An 18007-nucleotide genomic window follows, 5' to 3' on the forward strand; every position below is an offset into this window, starting at 1 on the left:
TTCCTGGGCTGGGAGTGAGATGGGGACAGGAGGGGTCCATACAGATACATCCACTGCAGTCCAGACAGGAAATGGCACTTTAATAGTTGGGGCCAGGGTGACAGGACCAAGATGGGGCTGGCCTGTGTCAGTCAGGAAGCCTCCCTCCTGCTGGGACAGGGCCTTGCGGCAGCTCCTCCTCCCCACTGAGGTCCTAGGCCTGCCACAGGCCAGCATGCCGGTGAGGTCAGTGGCAGGAGCCACCCAAAGTCCCGCAAATGACGGAGCTGAGAACGGGGTCTTCACCTCCACGTGTTGCCATTTCCTCACTGGAAAGTCCTTGGGAGGTGGCTGGGCTCAGCCTGAGCTCACGGCTTTTCGGTGGGGGTTGGGGCAGGGGCAGGGTGGGCACTTGCAGGTGGCACAGGCTTCATCAAGGCAGGACACGGGCTTCATCAAGGCAGGAGCCAGAGCGCCCGAGCCCTGGCAGGGGAGGTAAGGCCCAGGATGGGGCAGGTCCGTGTGCTCCTGGAACGGACATCCTTCTCTGCCAGAGGCCTGCCCCCCAAGCCCTGCCCCTCCCAATCCCCAGGCAGCCCACTCTGCCCTCCATAGATGAATCTAATCCCATATATTACAATAAACCGCATTTGCTTCTCCCCATTGCCCCACCCTCCCCTACCCTGGGCCAGCAGCCCCCACTTCCTCATCCCCTGGTGGTAGCAGGTGCCCCTCCTCAAGCAGTGCCACATCCTGTCAGCAGCCAGCTGTCCTGGCACTGGCCTGAGGGCCGGGGGATGCAGAGGGCGGGGCTGCACGGCTACTCCAGGTAGATATCTTCTGTGGGGCAGGTGTACTCCACAAACTGCTTGTAGAACTGCTGGAATGCTCTCCTAGAAGCCAGGGGACACACAGATGGCTCAGACCGCCACTGGCAAGGGAGGAATGGGATCCCGACCCAGGGTTTTCCCACCGGAGCCTTGGGGCCTGAATGTGGCTCTGGTTCCTCTGGCCGGGGCCACTTGGCTCTGTTCTCTACAGAATTGCCATTGCATTTCCCAGTAAGATGTCAGCTGAAGACGTGGCTCAGCAGCTACCAAACCTGGAAGCCACTCCTCAGGCTCGCCCTGCCCTGCCACCCTCCCTCCAGGCCACTGCACTGGGGTCTGGAGATGGTTCTCCAGAGCTGCGGGGGAAACCAAGGGGCAAAGCTGAGCGCCAGGAAGCAGCCCTAGGGCCTGGGATGAGGTGTGCTCCCTCGGGCTGGGTGCTCAGCAGGATGCACACGTACCCCACGGACTCTGCCAGGGCTTTGGTGGAGTCTTCAGACACAAAGACATGGCAGGCAAACCGGTGGTCGGCGGGGTGCTTGGTGATGAACCCAAAGTACCTGCAGGGACAGGTCTGTCTGTGCTGGGACAGGGGCTCGGCCCACACCCAACCACCTGAAGGCTGCAGACCAGCCGTGCCTCCTCCACTGCCATCCCACCCCCACTTACTTGTTGTTCTTTGGATGATATCCACAGAAAGAGATGTTTTTTAACTGGAAAAAGTGGCTACATTTATTCCCCTACAGGAGGGAGAAAAGAAGCAAGAGGGCGGTCACCTGGCCTGCAATGAGGGTGAGAGGAGACGGCCTCTTCACTCCAAGTCTTGGGGGAAAGCTGGGGGCCATGGAAGGAAGGGGCTGGGTTGGGAGGAGTCACCTTGGCCTCCTGGGAGTCATCGGCCTTGACGCCTATCTTCACGCCCCGCACGCTGATCTCCAGGACGCAGCTGGAGGGTGGGTTAAAGTGCACGGTGAGCCGGCGGGTGGTGGCAATCTATAGGTGACACACGGAGCCACGTCAGCTGCTGTCTGTTCCTCTGCTGATCCCTCCTGTCCCAGGGCCTGAGCCCTGAGGCCTTTACTGCCTCTAGACACCTGTATTCCTCTGCCCCAGGGAGCATCCAAGGGAGGAGAAGGGAGAGGGCTCAGGTACCTTTTGCATAGCGGCACAGAGGACGTCATTGCCCTTGTGATAGGGAACCTGGACTGAGCCCAGGAACTTCACCCGGAACTGGTCCACCCAGTCACTGTTTTTGGCCAGGGCTGGAAAGCAAGTGTGAATTGAGGAGGGGCAGAAACAGCAGGAGGGAGCTGAGCAGCCAAGCGAAGGAGGGCGGGTGAGGCACAGGGAATGGCAGAGCCCACACAGGCTGCCACAATCCCTGGCTGCCCAACTTGGCCGGGCCTCACTTTGCTCGATCGTGAAAAGGACCTAAAATCACCTCCACTCAGCCCCCCACCTGTCTGGCTAAGATCTGGAGTACACGTTCACCCAGCAGCAAGTCGGGGCAGACAGATGTGGTGGCTGGGGGCACAGGCCAGGCAGGGAACGCTACCTGCCATGTGCTCGGGCTCCTTGGTGACCTCGATGGCATAATAGGCAGGAAAGACGCCCCGGGCACCGGTGCGCATGTTGTAGGCCTCGTACCAGTAGTCTTCAGCCTGGAGCTCCACTAGCAGAGGGTCATCCACTTCCAGCTCAAGTTCGTCTTCGTGTCGAGGCACAAACCTGTCCCCAGCAAGGACAGGTGAGAAATTCGGCACCAGGGCCTGTCCGGCCAGGCCTACTCTGCGGTCTGGGAGCCACAGCAGCATCGTCATTTCAGTAAACATTTGCAAAAGCATCCTGTGTGCCTGTGGCAGTGCTAACCCCAGGGGAGAGCAAGGTCAAGCAAACATGCGTCTGCCATTGAGGAAACACAGGCCAAGGGAGGGTGCGGGCAGGGACCCTCTAAAATGGAGAGGCTGTGGGAAGCGCAGGCTTTTGTCTAGAGAAGGGTCAGGTGGGTGTGGGCAGGCATCCTCTTGGTCACCCTCCTGGGTGCCCTGCCCCCGACCAGACTAGGTGCGCAGTCCTGGGATCCCTCACCGTAGCCATCCTCTTTGTCACCATACTCTGAGTCCCTAGAGAGTGGACACTGTCCTCCCAGGGCTGAGTGGATCAACAAATGCTGATGGCAGGGGTTAGGCTGAGGCCATGTAGGGGTGACAAATGGAGGGTGGTGTGTGGCCCAAACTGCTGCGTGGCCAGGCCCAGCCAGCCCATGGCTCTCACCTGAATATGGCCCGGTGGGTCTGCTCCTGCTCCTCCCCATTGATGATGCAGGAGAACAGCCCGAAGGACTCGGCACCTGCAGGTGAGGGGGTGTGGCTGGATGGGAGGTTGCAGCTCTGATCCAGGTTTAGCGGGGCAGGTAGAAGCCTCAGTCCTAACCAGATGGGGCCTGGGGTCGCCTCCCAGAACACTTCGCATTTTGGCTCTGTCCCGCTAGGGAACCCCCACCCCCCAACTGCTTCCCCTTGCTGACTCACTGGAGGAGCGGGAGCGGCCACTCATGAAGACGTTCAGGAACTTCTTGGAGAAATGGACGTCGGGTTCGTCAGGCGTGGAATCCTCGGAGAGGCAGGCAGGGGGCTGGGGCCGGGGGGCCTCCTCATATTCCTCTCCGATGGCCGACTCATAGGGCGAGGAGACAGAGGCACAGTTGTCATAGACGGTGGCCGAGTCACTCTCGTCACTGTAGTCTCCGAAGCACGGCCGCAGGCTCACCAGCTCCAGCTGTGCGTGCTCATCCACCACCAGCGTGTACTTGACCGAGTCGTAGGACAGGGCGCTGGTGTCCGAGCTCAGAGACGCCCGTGGAGGTGGCGGCGGCTCCCCCAGGCTCCCCCGCCACCCTCCGCCTGGGGGCTCAGCCCGCTCTGGGGACGACAGGCAGTCGAAGCCCTCCTCCTCTTCACTGATGGAGGGGTGTGGCCGCCCTGCCGTGGAGGGGTAGGCAGCAGGGTCTGGATCGGAGCTGACCGACATCCGGCTCTCAGTGGGCGGCAGGAAGGCGGAGGTGGGCTCTGCAGGGTCTGGGGGCCTCTGCACTGGGGTCAGGTAGATCTCCTCAGTGGCCTCTAGTCGCACATCGGCCTGGTAGTGGATTCGGTCTCGATGCGAGTGGCCCCGACCCCCAGGCGGGGCAGCAGGGGGACCCCCCGGAGGTGCCATCTGGGTGGCTGTGCTGCGGCGGCAAGGGCTGTCGGTGGAGGTGCCCCGGTCTGTGGTGGGGGCGGGGCTGCTCTGGGGGGGCAGCTCATCGCTCAGGCAGATGTGTTCATGTGGCGGCGTCTGCTCCCCTGGAGAGCAGGCAGGTCATGAAGGCAGGGGCTCTCTCCCAACTCCCAGCTGCCTGCACCCGCCACTCTCAGCTTGGTGACACAGAAACCAAGACAAAGCCTCTCTGGGGCCAGTCAACTCACTCACGCTACCACTGATCTCACCCCCTGGATGGGCTTGTGCAGGGATGTGGGTGGACAGTTTACCTCTACTCAGCCCTTTGGAGACTGCAGGGTTTGCTCTCTGCAGTGGGGACTGAGTCAGGGCAGGCGGAGGTCCAGGTAAGGAAAAGGGCCCTGACTTACCTGTCTTCAGGGGTGAAGATGATCGAGACACCCGATCCTGCCAACTGTGCTTTTTGCCCAGAGAATTATTATTCAGTGTGTCCTGTGCGGGGAACAAAAGGCTCTTGTGATGGAAGTGGTCAACAGTGCCCGGCACAGGGAGGCCCCGGCCCTGCCCCCTCAGGCCATCCCTAGGGCCGTTTGCTGTGTTCACCCCGCCTCCACTGTCAAAGGCCTCACTCCCAACTCTCCTCTGGAGCAGGCAGGAAGGGTGGCAAGTCACAGCCAGGCTTGCTGGCTCCGGATGGCCTTCCGCCTTGCTCAGGGAAGCTGGTCAACCCTCAGGGAGATGCTCTTATCACCCTTAACAAAGGTGGTGATGGTCAATGTGTGTGGTGGCAAGAGGGGTAGGAGGTGGGGGAGAAGAGAAGCAGGAGCTCTCTGGAGACACAGTCAGATACCCAGTCCCAGACACTGAGGGTTACTTGGAAAATGCTCAAATCCAGCCCAAGTCAGAGACAGGTGATTCTCTGCTCTGGAGCTTGGGAAGTTATGGCCTAGAAGGGGTGGGAACCTTCTGGTAGAGCCTGGAAAAAGCACAAGGAAGGGTCTCCCCAGCAGCTGGCCTGGGGGACAGGGATGAATCATCCCAGTGACAAATCCATAACAGAGTTTTCCTGCACCCCGCACCACAGTGGCACGTGACTGAGGACTGACAGATGCAGTTGTCAGCAGCCCTCCTTCCTGGGTATCCCGGGCTGCCCATTCTACATTCTCAGCCCCGGGACCCCTCCCCACAATGCCCACACAGGGCTCCCTCCACTCCACGGAGGCTCCCTCCCCTGGGAGCTCTCTCCCAAGCCCTCACGTTCCTGAGCCAGGCTGCCAAAAGCCATTCACAGGATCCTGGGAAAGGGACCAAGCCTTTCCCTGCAGCCCCAGCAGCCCCACCTCCCAGGAGCTCCTTCCCTGCACTGCTCCTGATGAGCCTGGAAGACAAAGGGCCACAGCCGGCTCCCCCAACCCTATTCAACTCTCCTTGGCATCCAGCCACCCTCCCAGGGGCCCTAGGCCCCCAACTTAGCCAAGCAGCTCCATCCCCCATTCCTCTCCCCTGCCTTCCGGGAATCCCCAGCTGCCCAGATCTCAAACGGCCTGTGGCCCCTGAGCTCCCCATCCCCACCTCGCCACAATCTCCCATGGCTTCCCCGACGATGACCACTTCGGATGCCCTTTTCTCCAGGCCCTGCTTCTACCCCGCTTTCATCAGGAACCCCATACCCTAAAGGAGAAACCCTGCCACAGCCTGCGGTCCCACGCTCCAAACCCTTCGAACCCCTCAGAGCGTCATTCTCTTAATTCCCTACTCCTCTACAAACCCCAGTCCTTTCCTCCTTCAATCCCGCCTCAAGGCTCCAAGCCCGGCCAGCTGGACTTAGCCCTCTTCCTAAGGATGGTTCTGCCCGCTGCTCGGATACCACCCCCGGGAGCAAGCCACTGCGGCCTCTATGCAGGCGCTGTCCCCAGACACTGGACCCGTGGGTGTCCCCTTCCGCTGCAGCCCCTCTGCGCTCCCCCTCACATCTCCGCGGCGGCCCAGGGCGCCGCCCCCCGCGTTGGCACCTCACCTGAGACCGCGGCACCTGCGGGAAGAGGTTGAGCGTGGTGGGCCGCTTGGGCCGGTACGTGTCCCCGCTGCCCGGGCCCTGGCCCTGGCCTTGGCTCTGGCCCTGGCCGCGGGACGCCGGCTCCTGGCCGGACTCGGCCTTGGGCGGCCCCGCTCCCGACGTCGTCCTCCTCGCGCGCTCCTCGTCGTCGTCCTCCTCGTCGTCCTCGGCCCCGGGAGTGTCCCCCGCCGCGTCGATCAGGTCCATCTGCAGCATCTCGGCCTGCAACCGGCTCCCCGCGCCGCCGCCGCCCGCAGAGAGCAGCCCGGCGCACGGGGGCTGCGTGGCGCACGGAGGGGCGTCAGGGGGCGGGGCCGGGGCGGGGCCGAGGCCGCTTGCACCGCCCCCCTCCCGAACGAGTCCATTCTGCTGCGCGAAGGGGGCACGAGGCGAGCGGAGCAGGGGCCGCTGGAGACTGGGGCGCTCTCGCCCGCCGGCCGCTAGGAAGCGCGAGGCCGCCGCCTCCCGGCTCCAGCCGTGCCTCTGACTGCCTGCACCTCCCCACAGTCCCCACCCCGGACTCCTTGCGCCCTCCCGTTCCCCTGGCAACGGCCGGTGACCTCACTGGGGTTGTAAGCCGAGCCCAGAGTGAAGTCACCGCTGTTGCTATGGGGACTCAGTGGTCGCCAAGGAGTTCGGGGGGGGGGGGCGGCAAGGGATGGGGGCGGGGGAAATAGTATTTGAAGGCGACTTGAGGAAAACGGGAAAAACTGAGGCTCAGCCAGGCAAGGAACGGCGGAGACCTGAAAGGGATGGGAAGGGGACGCCGAGGGGGAGGGGCGAGCGGGGTCCCCGAACCAAGGCGGTGGAAGCCCCGTCCTAAGCCAGCCGGCCCAGGCCCCTCCAGCCCGAGATCGGCCCTCCACGAGTCTGCCTTGAAGATGCAGAGCCCCATCCTAGCTCCAGTTCTGCCGCCAACTCCCTGGCACCTTGGACAGATCCCCTGACCCTTCAAGCCCCTCAACAGTTGAGTGGGGACAACACTACTGCCTCCCAACCTCCAAGAGAGCTGAGTACTCACTGGAACGTGTGTGAAGCCCGCTGGAGCTTGTCTGAGGCCCCTCAGGGGCACACCTCTGGCCAGTAGTGCCTGGGGGCCCTGCCTAGCTGGGGGGCAACCCTCTCCAAGGCTCTGCTAGTGCAGCTGGGGGAGAGGGCAGGGTGAGAGTCCAGAACAGGTGCCTGACCTTTGAGAAGCTACGTCAGGGCCCTGAGACCATTCCCCAAATCTAGAGGCCTCTGCCTCTTCCTGGCCTGGCCGGAGAGTGGAAGGTTGCGGTACTGGGGACTAGGGGGTTATCCACACCCCTTGGTTTCCTCTTGCCTGGCAGAGCTTACTGAGTCTCTGGGGGTAGCAGGAGGTCAACACAGAGACAGGCACCCCCTCCCCAAGGCATAATGCATGCTCCTATGGTAACCACTCTCCTGACACCATATCTGGCTACCTGCCCTCTTGGGGGCTCAGAGGAGCTCTGGGCTCTAAAACCAACCCCTGTGCTCTGTCCTCCATTTCCTGGCTAGCCAGCCCCTTCTTCCTGTTCTGAAAAGACATAGTTGGGATCCCCATCTGACCGCAGCTCCCCAGGTGCTGGGGACCTCCTGGCAGCATTCAGATCTTTAGGGACAGGAGACAGTCATCTTCCCTAGGACAAAGCCAAGGGCCCAAACCAGCAGCAAGGCTGGGCAAACTCCTCAGTGGGGGCCTTTAGGACTAGGGGCCAGAGACGGTCTGGGAGGCCATGCAGTACCATCTGTCTGGTGTATAGCAGCCAGCAGCCACAGGAGTTATTCCAGGAGTGCCTTGGCTGTTTCTTCCTGCCTCAAAGCACTGCAGATTCTACCAGACTCCACCCTGTCTGCCTCAGGCCCTTTCCAGGGCTGCTCCCAAAAGGATTTAGGGTAGCCCTGAGTCTCCCTTAAGTCTGGTCCTAATTGTTAATGCCCTAGGTCTCAAGACTTCCTACCTCTCTCATCTTGTGGGCAGCTGAAGGAGCTACTTCCTGCCTTAGTCCCCGACAGCGGTAATAATAATAATAATAATAAATAAAATTCTGATTGTACACCCAAGACATGCCAAGCAGTATACCTATGTTTCTTGCACATCATTTCATTTCATGAGGGTGCCAGCACAGACCTGAAACCCCTTTATCGATATGGGGATGCCCTTACCCCGTCCCTAGTCTTCCTGCCACCCCACTCAGGAGCTCCTGGGAGCTCACCCTTACCCGTAAGGACAGGGTGTCTCTGCACTGCAAGCTGATGCCACACTCATCAGTGATCTCCGAGAGGTCCTCATCCTCAAACTCCTCCAGGCTGATGTCGTGGGTGAGCCTGGTGGGGACAGGAAGCCAAAGTTACAACTCAGGGGCACTGCTATGCCCGCTCACATCTCCCTGTTACCTCTTTCAGGGGGCAGCCTCTTGAAGGCCGAACACAGCCCCCAGAGGACAGGATTTGGGGTCCATCTGTGTCAATGCAGGGGGTAGTCAGCAGGCAGGGAAAGAGCATGGGGCTTGGGCCAAAAGGCAATCCTCCTAGGGTGGCAGCGGAAGAGGCGGCTCTGGGTTACTCCAGCTCCTCCCTGGGAGTTGTCATTCTGTTGCCAACCAGCAGGCAGTGCTTAGAAGGCCTAACTGGTCAGAGCCTCCTCCCAGGGTCAAGGCAGGTGCCAAGGCCAGTTCACCATGGAGAATCCATGGAGTTGAGAAGAGCAGCAAGCCTGGAGTAGGAGAGCTCCCAGTGCAATCTCTGCAGTAGCAAGACCCGAGGTGCTGGCAGCAGCCTCAAAGGAGGGCCCCACGCCCTAGCTCAGGAAGACTCATGCCCCTTGAGCCCAGGGAACAAGCGAAGGAAAATCTGGTGTGGGTAGTTTCAGCCTATTCCAGAAAGGACTATAGCCTCATGCTGTGCACTTGGTGGTCTCATCTCTTCAACCACAAAATCTTCTCCTTTTCCATCGTAAGGACCCTGAACCGGAGGCTGCACACATGGGGTCAGGAAAAGCCCCAGGTGGAATCAGAGGTGTTATAAGCTCAGGAGACAGCTCAGAGCACCGGGGCACTACAACACTAACCAGCTTCACCAGAACCCCCCTCTCCCTAGGCCAGCCCTGAGTCCCCACCTCAGAATGCAGAGCTGGGCCAGCCACTGCAAGGCAGCCTGTCTCTTGCTCACCTCTAGTCCTGGGCACTCTGCCTGGCTTGCTGGAGGGTAGAACATTTGGGAAGTTGGGAAGAATGTATGAGGCTTTTCCCAGATAAGTCCAAGAAATTGAGGCACAGAGCAAGGGAAACCCACGAGTCCAAGGTCACCCAGGAGAGATGGTGGCTTAGCCCCCAGGAGAACCTAGGAGGCCTAGACTCCCTGCCGCTCGCCTCAATCAGACCAAATAGAGACCCTGAGCTCGATGGAGCTCACCCCAGCTTGGTCTCCACCCCTGCCAGCCCCGGTAGCCCCTACCAGCGCTCCCATTGATCCTCCAACCAGCTGTCATTGTCTGGGCTCGAATCCATCTTCAGCACCAGCTGCATGGAGAGCCCTGCCCGGCAGGGGGGCTGCGGGGCCCCAGGGCTGCCCTCTCATGCCCGGAAGGGTGCGGGGGCCAGGGCTCAGGGCAGGGCTGGGGGCCTCTGGCCTCCACCGCCTGGGCCTGTCTTTCTGCGTCCTGCCCGCTGCAGAAGCCTGGGGAGCTCATTAAAAATAGATAGGCCAGGAGAGGAGGCTGCAGCTGCCGACCCGGGTCCCAGCCCCAGCTCTTCCCAACGCAGCCCTCAGCTGCAGGCAGCTTCCTCCCAGCTGGCCGTTGCGCTGCTGTCGCTGTGGCCGCCTCCCTCACGGGATCAGGTTACTTCAATCAATGCCACTGGCTCCACCTGCCCTTCCAATGCCCCTGTCGGGGACTGAGGTGGCCCCCCTCCCTGGCCCAGGCTTGTAAGTAGATAGCAGAAATCTAGGATGTTTCCCCCCAAAAGCCAGCCCTTGATTGGCTTTAAAGGGCCAGTGCCCCAGTCAGGGTGCCAGGTGGGAGATGAGGGGGCGCTTCCCAAACACCTCAAGAATGAACACTCCGTTCGCACTGCCATAGGCTCAGCCCTCCGACCTCATCTGGGAGGCTTCTGTGGGCCCAGGATGCATCCAGACTGGATTTGATCTGGGCTGCCTCCTCCTGCAGCCAGGGCTCAAAGCCTTCAGGACCCAGGAAGGCAGGGCCTATGGATGCAGGAGGCGCCAGAGCCACAGCTAAGGGCGGGCCAGTGTTTGGGCCCTTAGAGCAGAGCTGGAAGGGCTGCTGGGTGGTAACAAGCTTCCTGTCCCTTTGGAGTGACATAAACAGAACCTGGAGGCCCCTGGAGGGCACTGCACAGAGGGGTGGGGCATGGGGGCTGGATGGACAAGGTGCCCTGTAGGGTCACTTCTGACTTGCAGCCCAAGGGTGGTGGTTCCCCAGGCCATGGGGAGGGTGTGGCCGGCCAGCTGGGGTGGAACTGGGGAGGAGGGCCTGGCCCAGAAGCCAGAGCAGCCCTCCTGCATCCGTCCAGGACAGGGTGGCATCTCTAGCTCAGGGACAGTAACCCAGTGGCCGACACCAAGTAAGTGTTCAATTCACACTGGCTGCCCAGATGGTCACCGAGAAGGCCAGTGGTGCAAAGGGGAGGCCCTGGGACTCAGATGGCATGGGAGAGCTGCAGGACTGCTGACCCAGAGGTGCCCTCAAATGCCCCTGCTCTGTCAGTGACCTCTGCACTTTTTTTTTTTTTTTTTTTTTTTTTGAGACAGAGTTTCACTCTGTCACCCAGGCTGGAGAGCAATGGCATGATCTTGGCTCACCACAACCTCTGCCACCTGGGTTCAAGTGATTCTCCTGCCTCAGCCTCCTGAGTAGCTGATATTACAGGTGTGCACCACCACGCTCAGCTAATTTTTATATTTTTAGTAGAGATGGGGTTTCACCATGTTGGCCAGGCTGGTCTTGAACTCCTGACCTTAGGTGATCTGCCTGCCTCAGCTTCCTAAAGTGCTGGGATTGCAGGCATGAGCCAAGGCGCCCGGCCCCCCTGCACATATCTGTGTCTCCTCACACGTGGTTCCTCTTCCTCATTGCCAAGCCCTAGTCCAGCCTCTGCCCTCCCAGATGTCCCCACTGGCCTGTCTGCCTCAGTCTCCCCATGCCTGCACCATCCCACTTCACCTGCCACTATCAGACAATCAGACAAAACTGCCAGAAATGCCATCATCCCTCCCGCCCCACTTGGAACCCTCAAGGCTCTCCGCTAGCAGCAGGCTCCTGTGCCTGCAGACAAGGCCTCCGGCTCCACACGTAGTCCACGTGGGCCCTGTGTCAAAACCAGTGCTCAGATGGAGCACATGGCAGACTCTCAAAGCATGCTTGCTGGAAGAGTGCTCAGTTAAGCCCATTCCTCCAGGAAGCCCTCCCAGCCCTTGCATGCGGCTGATGTCACCATCTGCCTGGATGTATAGTAGTGTATGCAGCAGACAGGGCCAGCCCTCCCTCAGAAACACCCACTTCCCCAACCCTGGTTGCTCCAAAGGTGGATGGAGCCTGTACACAGCACCCTGACTGATGACCCTATACTGTACCCAGCAGGTGATCAAGACCCCTTCCTCCCCTTGCTCCTGGAGGGCAGAGCTGGCGAGTTCATCCTGCACACACTGGGTGCTCAGCATGAGCCTGCTAGATGTCTGTCAAAGGACAGCCTCCGCCTCCACCTGCTCCTCTCGAACTGCAGGCTGGAGCAGGGCCTGCGGGGTCTGGCTTAGACCTGGGTTAGAGGCTTCTCAGTTCATTTCCACACCTTCAACATCACCTGATATTCCCACTTCCTTGGACAATAGGTCTGGGTGAGGCAAGGACAGCAGCATCTTCTGGTACAGCTGAGGGCAGTGGGCTTTAACTGGGCAATGCTGGAAAGAATACTGGGCTGGGGGTCAGAGAACCCATGGCTGATCCCTGGCCCTACTGGGGTGGGTTAAGGGGGATGATTTGTCTAACTTTTTGGGTGCCTCTCATAAGTAAGGCAGGATGGAAGAATGATCACCGTATCAGGCTTGGAAGCGGGAGGCCTGAAATAAATCCTGACTCTTTCACGTTGAAGCTGCCCCATCCCGGCCCCAACATTTATGCCATGCATCTCTCTTAATCCTCATTGCAACAACCTTGGGAGACGGTTCGTTCCATTTTTCCCATTTTACAGATGAGGAACACTAAGGCTTAGACATAAGGTGCCTTATGCCTCAGTTTCCCACATACAGGATGAAGCCACCAATCCCTGCCCACCCACCTCAGAGGGCTGGTGAGGGTTAGCAGAATGGAGTTTGTGTGAGTAGGAGGTCACTACCCAGGATCCAGGGGGACGGATTGGTCAAAGAGTCCCCTCTGCAAGTCACCCCCCATCCAAGACTCTGCCCTTTCCTCTTTTCCAGGCACCAGATATTCTGGCCTCCCAGCCAAAACCCTGGGGGGTTCCTTTATGGAGAGAAGGCTAAACAGATGCTTGGTCCCTGAAGGCTCATGGAAGGTCAATGTGGGGAAGGAAGGAGGGAAAGGAGGAGGGAGGAAAGGATGGAGGGGAGAAGGAAGGGGAAAAGAGGACGGTTTCCTCCTGTCCTGCTTGATCCACCCTGCTCATGGCAGCCTTAGCACCAGCAGGCCTCCAAACTGAATCCTACAGCCCTCCACAGGCCGGCCTCCCTCACCTCTGGGTCTGGAAGTTTCAGCAGCCTCCTGTAGAAGCAGCCCCTGCCCACCCTTCAGACCTGCTTGTCTATCCTGGGTGCTGTGATCCTTCAGACGTCATCCATATTAACGTTTGGTGGCTCTGAGCCATGAGTTTGGTCTCTGGAGACCACCCTGACCTTTCTACGTGAGGCCCCTGTTCCTGCATTCACCTGATTCCTCCTACCCTGCTGCCTCAGTCCTTGCTTTTGGCCCTGCCGGCTCCTCACAGTTCTGGCCATGCCAGCCCCTGCTCCCACCCCACCCTGAGCTGTGCTTTCCTAAATGGCCCTGAACAAACATGCCTTTTGTGTTCTGATGTTGGTTTCCGGCCTTTTTCCCCTGCCTTGCTGGGTCGCATTTCTACCGACCGCAGTCCTGCCCTTTCTGATGGACTATTTCAGCTCAGTAGTAGGCTGAGTTAGAAGTGTATGTAAAGTAAGGGTTAAGTGGTAAAGTGCTGAGGCTTTAGCTGAGCAAGGCCGAATCTGAGCCAGGCATTGGCTGTTTGGATGCCATTCTTTGGCCTTTGCATTCCTGGCTGCGCTGTGGTGAGGTAAGGATGCCAACTGATTGACCTTGGGTCCTGGCCACAATGCCCCACAGGCCTCTCTTGTGACAGAGGGCCCGTGTGGTCCAGGGGTCCAGCCTGCCTCTCTGCAGCCCTCTAAGTGCTGAGAACGAAGCTGGCTCCCAATGAGTTATCAAGACACCTGTTGACTGGCTGCTCAACCCTATGTGGGTTCCCCATTTCCCTCTGGTTCCTCTACCAGCCACTCTCCACCAGGCAATGACAGCAAAGCTGACCCTGAAATACAAATCTGGTCTGGTCCCTCTTCCCCAGCTCAGAGCCCTTTAATAGCTTCTTCAGGTCCTTAGGGGAAGGGCCCCAAATTCTCATCTGTGGCCTGAAGGCTCTGTAAAGCCTCCTTTCCCTCCAACCAGCATCATTTCCCCTCAATCCTCCCACCTCCCGCCTTTATCTCTTCCCCCAGTAACACAGCTCCCAAAGCAGTAGCTTGGTCTCCTCTGCAAGCCTTCTCTGACCTCTGGGACCAAGCCAAACTGCCCTGCTATGGGCTCTCGGAGTCCCTCCTGGCTGTGGTTCCGAATCACTGTAATTTTACCTTTGGGTTATGTGGCCCGTGGTGGCCTCCCCTTGGAGTCAGTTAATCCATATGGGTGGGATCATATCTGTTTCGATCAACATGTGTGGTGCCTAATAGGTACTTAACAAATGCTGAATGAATTAACCACAGGTGTCCCGGGGCTCTCTGGATTTTTGCCTTGGAAATCTCTGTCAGTCCACTTTTCAAATCAACTTCCTGTGTTCCCACCTACACCGGAGTCTGGACTAGGACGTCAGGTCCTCCGGGAAGATGGCACTGGCTGAAATGGTGGGGTGGGGATGAGCCAGGTCCAGCATCCCTCTCAGGCCCTGTCTCTACCCGCACCACCTGGCTCTGGGTGAACATGGGGTTGGGCTGGGTTTGTTCTTTGGGTGGGAACTCCCTTCCTGACCACCTCCATACGGGGACGGCGGTCATCTCCAACGAAAACTGAATCCAACCAAAGAAATGAGCCCCGAGGGACAGCCCCACTTGGGGTATAACGTGTTTGATCTGTTTACACATCTTCGTGACGATATGTTGCAAGAACTCTGGGATCCAGTGATTCGACTTTTGGGAAACGGCTTCGAGGAAACAATCCCACATTGTTTGGAGAAGAACCGGGACACACAGGATGTTCCTTCCTCATCATAGCAAACAACTGAAAACACCTGCGTCGCCAGCACCGGGGGCTGGTTCCACCGTCACCATCAGTGGACGGAATGTGATGCAGTCTTTTGGAATGAACATTATAAAGTCTGCGTATTAAGGTGCAAAACGGCAACAATAGAATGAGCAAAAAGACAGAATATATGGTCCAGTGGTCTCCCCAGGATGAATCGCACACAGGAAGAAACACTCACATGGACACTGAGTTGTGAGATGGGGTAGAATCTGGGGCGCTGTTTTCTCCTTTGCTCTCCTTCACAGACTTTCATCCTGGGCCATGCCAGCCTAGCGTGGGCTCCCTGTCTGCTGCTGGGCTGCCTGCCCTCCCCAGAGCTGTGAGTTTCCTGAGGGCGGGGCCATCATACTCACCTGGGCACTGACTCCCTACCTTCGCTCCTATCTATGCACAAAGCCCAAGACCCTGCATACCCTAGGTGCTAAATCAGTGCCTATTAAAGAGGCACTGCAAGCACCATGACAGCAGGAGCCACAAGCTCTCCACTGGCATCTCCAGTGGTGGAACAAGGCAAGGCACTCAGAGATGTGCCTGCTATTTTGGAATGAATACAAGAGTGGGGCCAGGGAACAAAGATGGCATCGTAGAATGGTTAAGAACTACGTGTAGATGGTGGCTGTGACCCAATTTGTGGGAACCATGGGGGCCCCGGGTTAGAAGTGGGTTGTGGCTCATTTCCAGCAATCCAGAGACGGACTTTGAAGCTCTGCCATCAGCGACCTGGGGTTGAAATTCTGCCCTGGCCACTGCCAGGCTGTGTGAGGCAAGTCAACATTCTCTGCCCCCACATCCAAGGTCCATCAGGGCCAGGCCAGGGCAGTCCTAGGCATGAGGCAGCTCCGGCAGCACCTCCTCATCTCCAGCAAAACATGGTTGGCTGAATAGGCCACTGGTCGGCCATCTTCCTGCCCTCTGCTCAGTCTCCCTGGAAAGTGATGTCCTCTTTGAGGCTTCAGTGGCCATCCCTCCACACTCAGACTCCCAGGGTCTTTGGCCCCAGCCCTATCCTCTCCCCTGAGCTCCAGACCCAAAACCAACTGACTGTATGAACCTCCAATTGGGTCCTCCAATGATCCCCAGTCTCAAATTCAGCAGGTCCCCACATGATTTTTGCACGCTGCCCACCACCCCTCTGGTCTCCCACTGGACACCCCACCCACCAAGGAGCCCCAGCCTCATCCTAGACTCCTGCCTCTCCACTCCCTATTCCTCACCAAGTGGGCTAATCTGCCCCCTAACTCTTCCTCACACCCTGAACCTGTCCCTCCTTTTTACCAGCAGGATGGCTAGGCCCCCGGCCACACTCTACCCAGCAGCCAGGTGATCCTCCTAGAGCAAGCTTGTCTAACCCCTGGCCCATGGGTGCACGAGCCCCGGGATGGCTCTGAATGCGGCCCAACACAAATTCGTAAACTTTCTTGATACATTATGAGATGTTTTTGTGATTTGTTGTTTTTGTTTCTTAGCTCATCAGATATCGTTAGTGTTAGTGTATTTTACATGTGGCCCAAGACAATTCTTCTTCTTCCAATGTGGCCCAGGGAAGCCAAAAGATTGGACGCCCCTGTCCTAGAGGATCCGTCCGACCCTGTCATTCCCTGCCTAACCCCCTGCCGGCTCCTCTGTCAGTGAAGAGGTCAGCGTCCTCACATGGCCTACAAGTTCCTGCACATCCTGCTCTCCACCCTCCCGCCAGACTGCGCACCAGGCACCCTGCCCACGGCTCTGGTCTCAGCCCTTCACTCCAGTGACACCCTTGGGTGATATTTATGCGTCTACCAGGCCTAAGCTGAAATGTCCCTGCCTCTGGGGGGCCTGTCCTGACCCGCTGAGCCTGGGTCCCTTGACCTGAGCCATCATCACACCCACCAGCCCATCTGTAAAGCCGTCTGTCCATTTGTCTGTCGTCCTTCTACACCACCACCAGCATGATGACCAGGCCCACGTCTGGTGTTTCCCTGGTGACCTAGGCAAAGTGCAAACGTTTGTTGAGTGATGAAGGAAGAAGCCTCTCGGTGGCCTCATCTCTCATCCCTGAGGCAGGGTGGTGGGGCAGACGGAAACCATCCAGGCAGCCATGGCCCCGCTCTGTCCCAGCTTCACCACTAATTTGCTGTGTGCTCTTGGGGGAGCACTCGCTCTGTCTTGTTTCTTCATAAGGGGAGGGAGCTGGTTGGATGACCTGGTCTCTAAGGTCTCTCTCTGATCCAAGATTCCCCGTCTACACACCACAGACAGGCCGCTCGCTCCATTCCTGCCCATGGAACCCCCTTTGTCTCCACTGTTCCTCCCATGTGGACTGTCCCTCTGTCCCTCTGTCCCTCCTCTTTGTCCCACCTACCCAGTGCCAGTGTCTCCACTGTGTAAATTTCTAAATTCTCTTTTCTAGACTTTTCTTTATAATGAACATGTATCACTTCAATTTTGAATTTTCTTTTATTATTTTGTAAGACACAGAAGTAACCTATGCTCATGATAAAATAAGAAGTCAAATACAGGTGAACAGCCCTAATCCAAAAGCCTGAAATCTGAAATGCTCTAAAATCCTAAATGCTCGCGACCAACACAACAGCACAGGCGGTAAATTCACACCTGACTCCACGTGACAGGTGCAATCCAAACTTTGTTTCATGCACAAAATTATTTAAACTATTATATAAAATTACCTTTAGGCTATATGTGTAAGATATATAAGAAAAAAACAATTTCATGTTTAGACTTGGGTTCCCACCCCCAAGCTATTTCATTATGCATATGCAAATATTCCAAAATCCAAAAGAAATTAGAAATCTGAAATGTTTCTGGTCCAAAGCATGTCAGATAAGGCATACTCAACCTGTAAAAGTATGACACTGGGCGCGGTGGCTCATGCCTGTAATCCCAGCACTTTGGGAGGCTGAGGCAGGTGGATAACCTGAGGTCAGGAGTTTGAGACCAGCCTGGCCAACATGGTGAAACTCCATCTCTACTAAAAATACAAAAATTAGCCGAGTGTGGTGGCGGGCACCTGTAATCCCAGCTACTTGGGAGGCTAAGGCAGGAGAATCGCTTGAACTCGGAATACAGAGGTTGCAGTGAGCCAAGATCATGCCACTGCACTCCAGCCTGGGCGACAGAGCGAGACTCCATCCCAAAAAAAAAAAAAAAAAAAAAAGGATGTAAAATACGAAGCAAAAATCCCTCGCCCCATACCACACCCAAAGGTGACCAACCACTATAACCAGCTGGCGCATTTCTATAATCAGAACAAAAATCAACACGTATTTATTTCAGCCAACACCAACAAACGAATGCTCCCACTCTTTCAGGTCAGGCCCACATGCTCACCCCTCCACACACGCTCCTCCAGTACTCCAGGGCTCTTTCTTTTTGAGGTGGCTCTGACATCAGACTGCC

At 57.8% G+C, this 18007-nt stretch overlaps 1 protein-coding gene across 4 annotated transcripts in view; it reads right to left on the bottom strand.

Annotated features, from left to right (window-relative positions):
* Positions 1-63: 63 nt before the first annotated feature.
* MAPK8IP1 (mitogen-activated protein kinase 8 interacting protein 1) overlaps positions 64-18007 on the bottom strand; it is a 631105-nt gene continuing 613161 nt past the window's right edge. For 2 of the 4 annotated variants that reach the window (XM_050757553.1, XM_050757552.1), the window contains exons 2-11: positions 6046-6339; positions 4439-4520; positions 3341-4153; positions 3084-3159; positions 2365-2537; positions 1962-2071; positions 1686-1802; positions 1479-1549; positions 1271-1369; positions 64-872 (exon numbers count right to left, since the gene is read on the bottom strand). In XM_050757553.1, coding sequence (XP_050613510.1) covers positions 800-872; positions 1271-1369; positions 1479-1549; positions 1686-1802; positions 1962-2071; positions 2365-2537; positions 3084-3159; positions 3341-4153; positions 4439-4520; positions 6046-6300 — 1869 coding nt within the window. In that variant the 5' untranslated portion in view covers positions 6301-6339 and the 3' untranslated portion in view covers positions 64-799. Of the gene's footprint in view, positions 873-1270; positions 1370-1478; positions 1550-1685; positions 1803-1961; positions 2072-2364; positions 2538-3083; positions 3160-3340; positions 4154-4438; positions 4521-6045; positions 6364-8309; positions 8416-9543; positions 10010-18007 lie in introns of those variants that run through there. The other 2 variants (XM_050757551.1, XM_050757550.1) reach the window with 2 other exon arrangements.

Source organism: Macaca thibetana, chromosome 14 (assembly GCF_024542745.1).
Source record: "Macaca thibetana thibetana isolate TM-01 chromosome 14, ASM2454274v1, whole genome shotgun sequence".
In the NCBI taxonomy this organism is placed as follows: Eukaryota; Metazoa; Chordata; class Mammalia; order Primates; family Cercopithecidae; genus Macaca; species Macaca thibetana.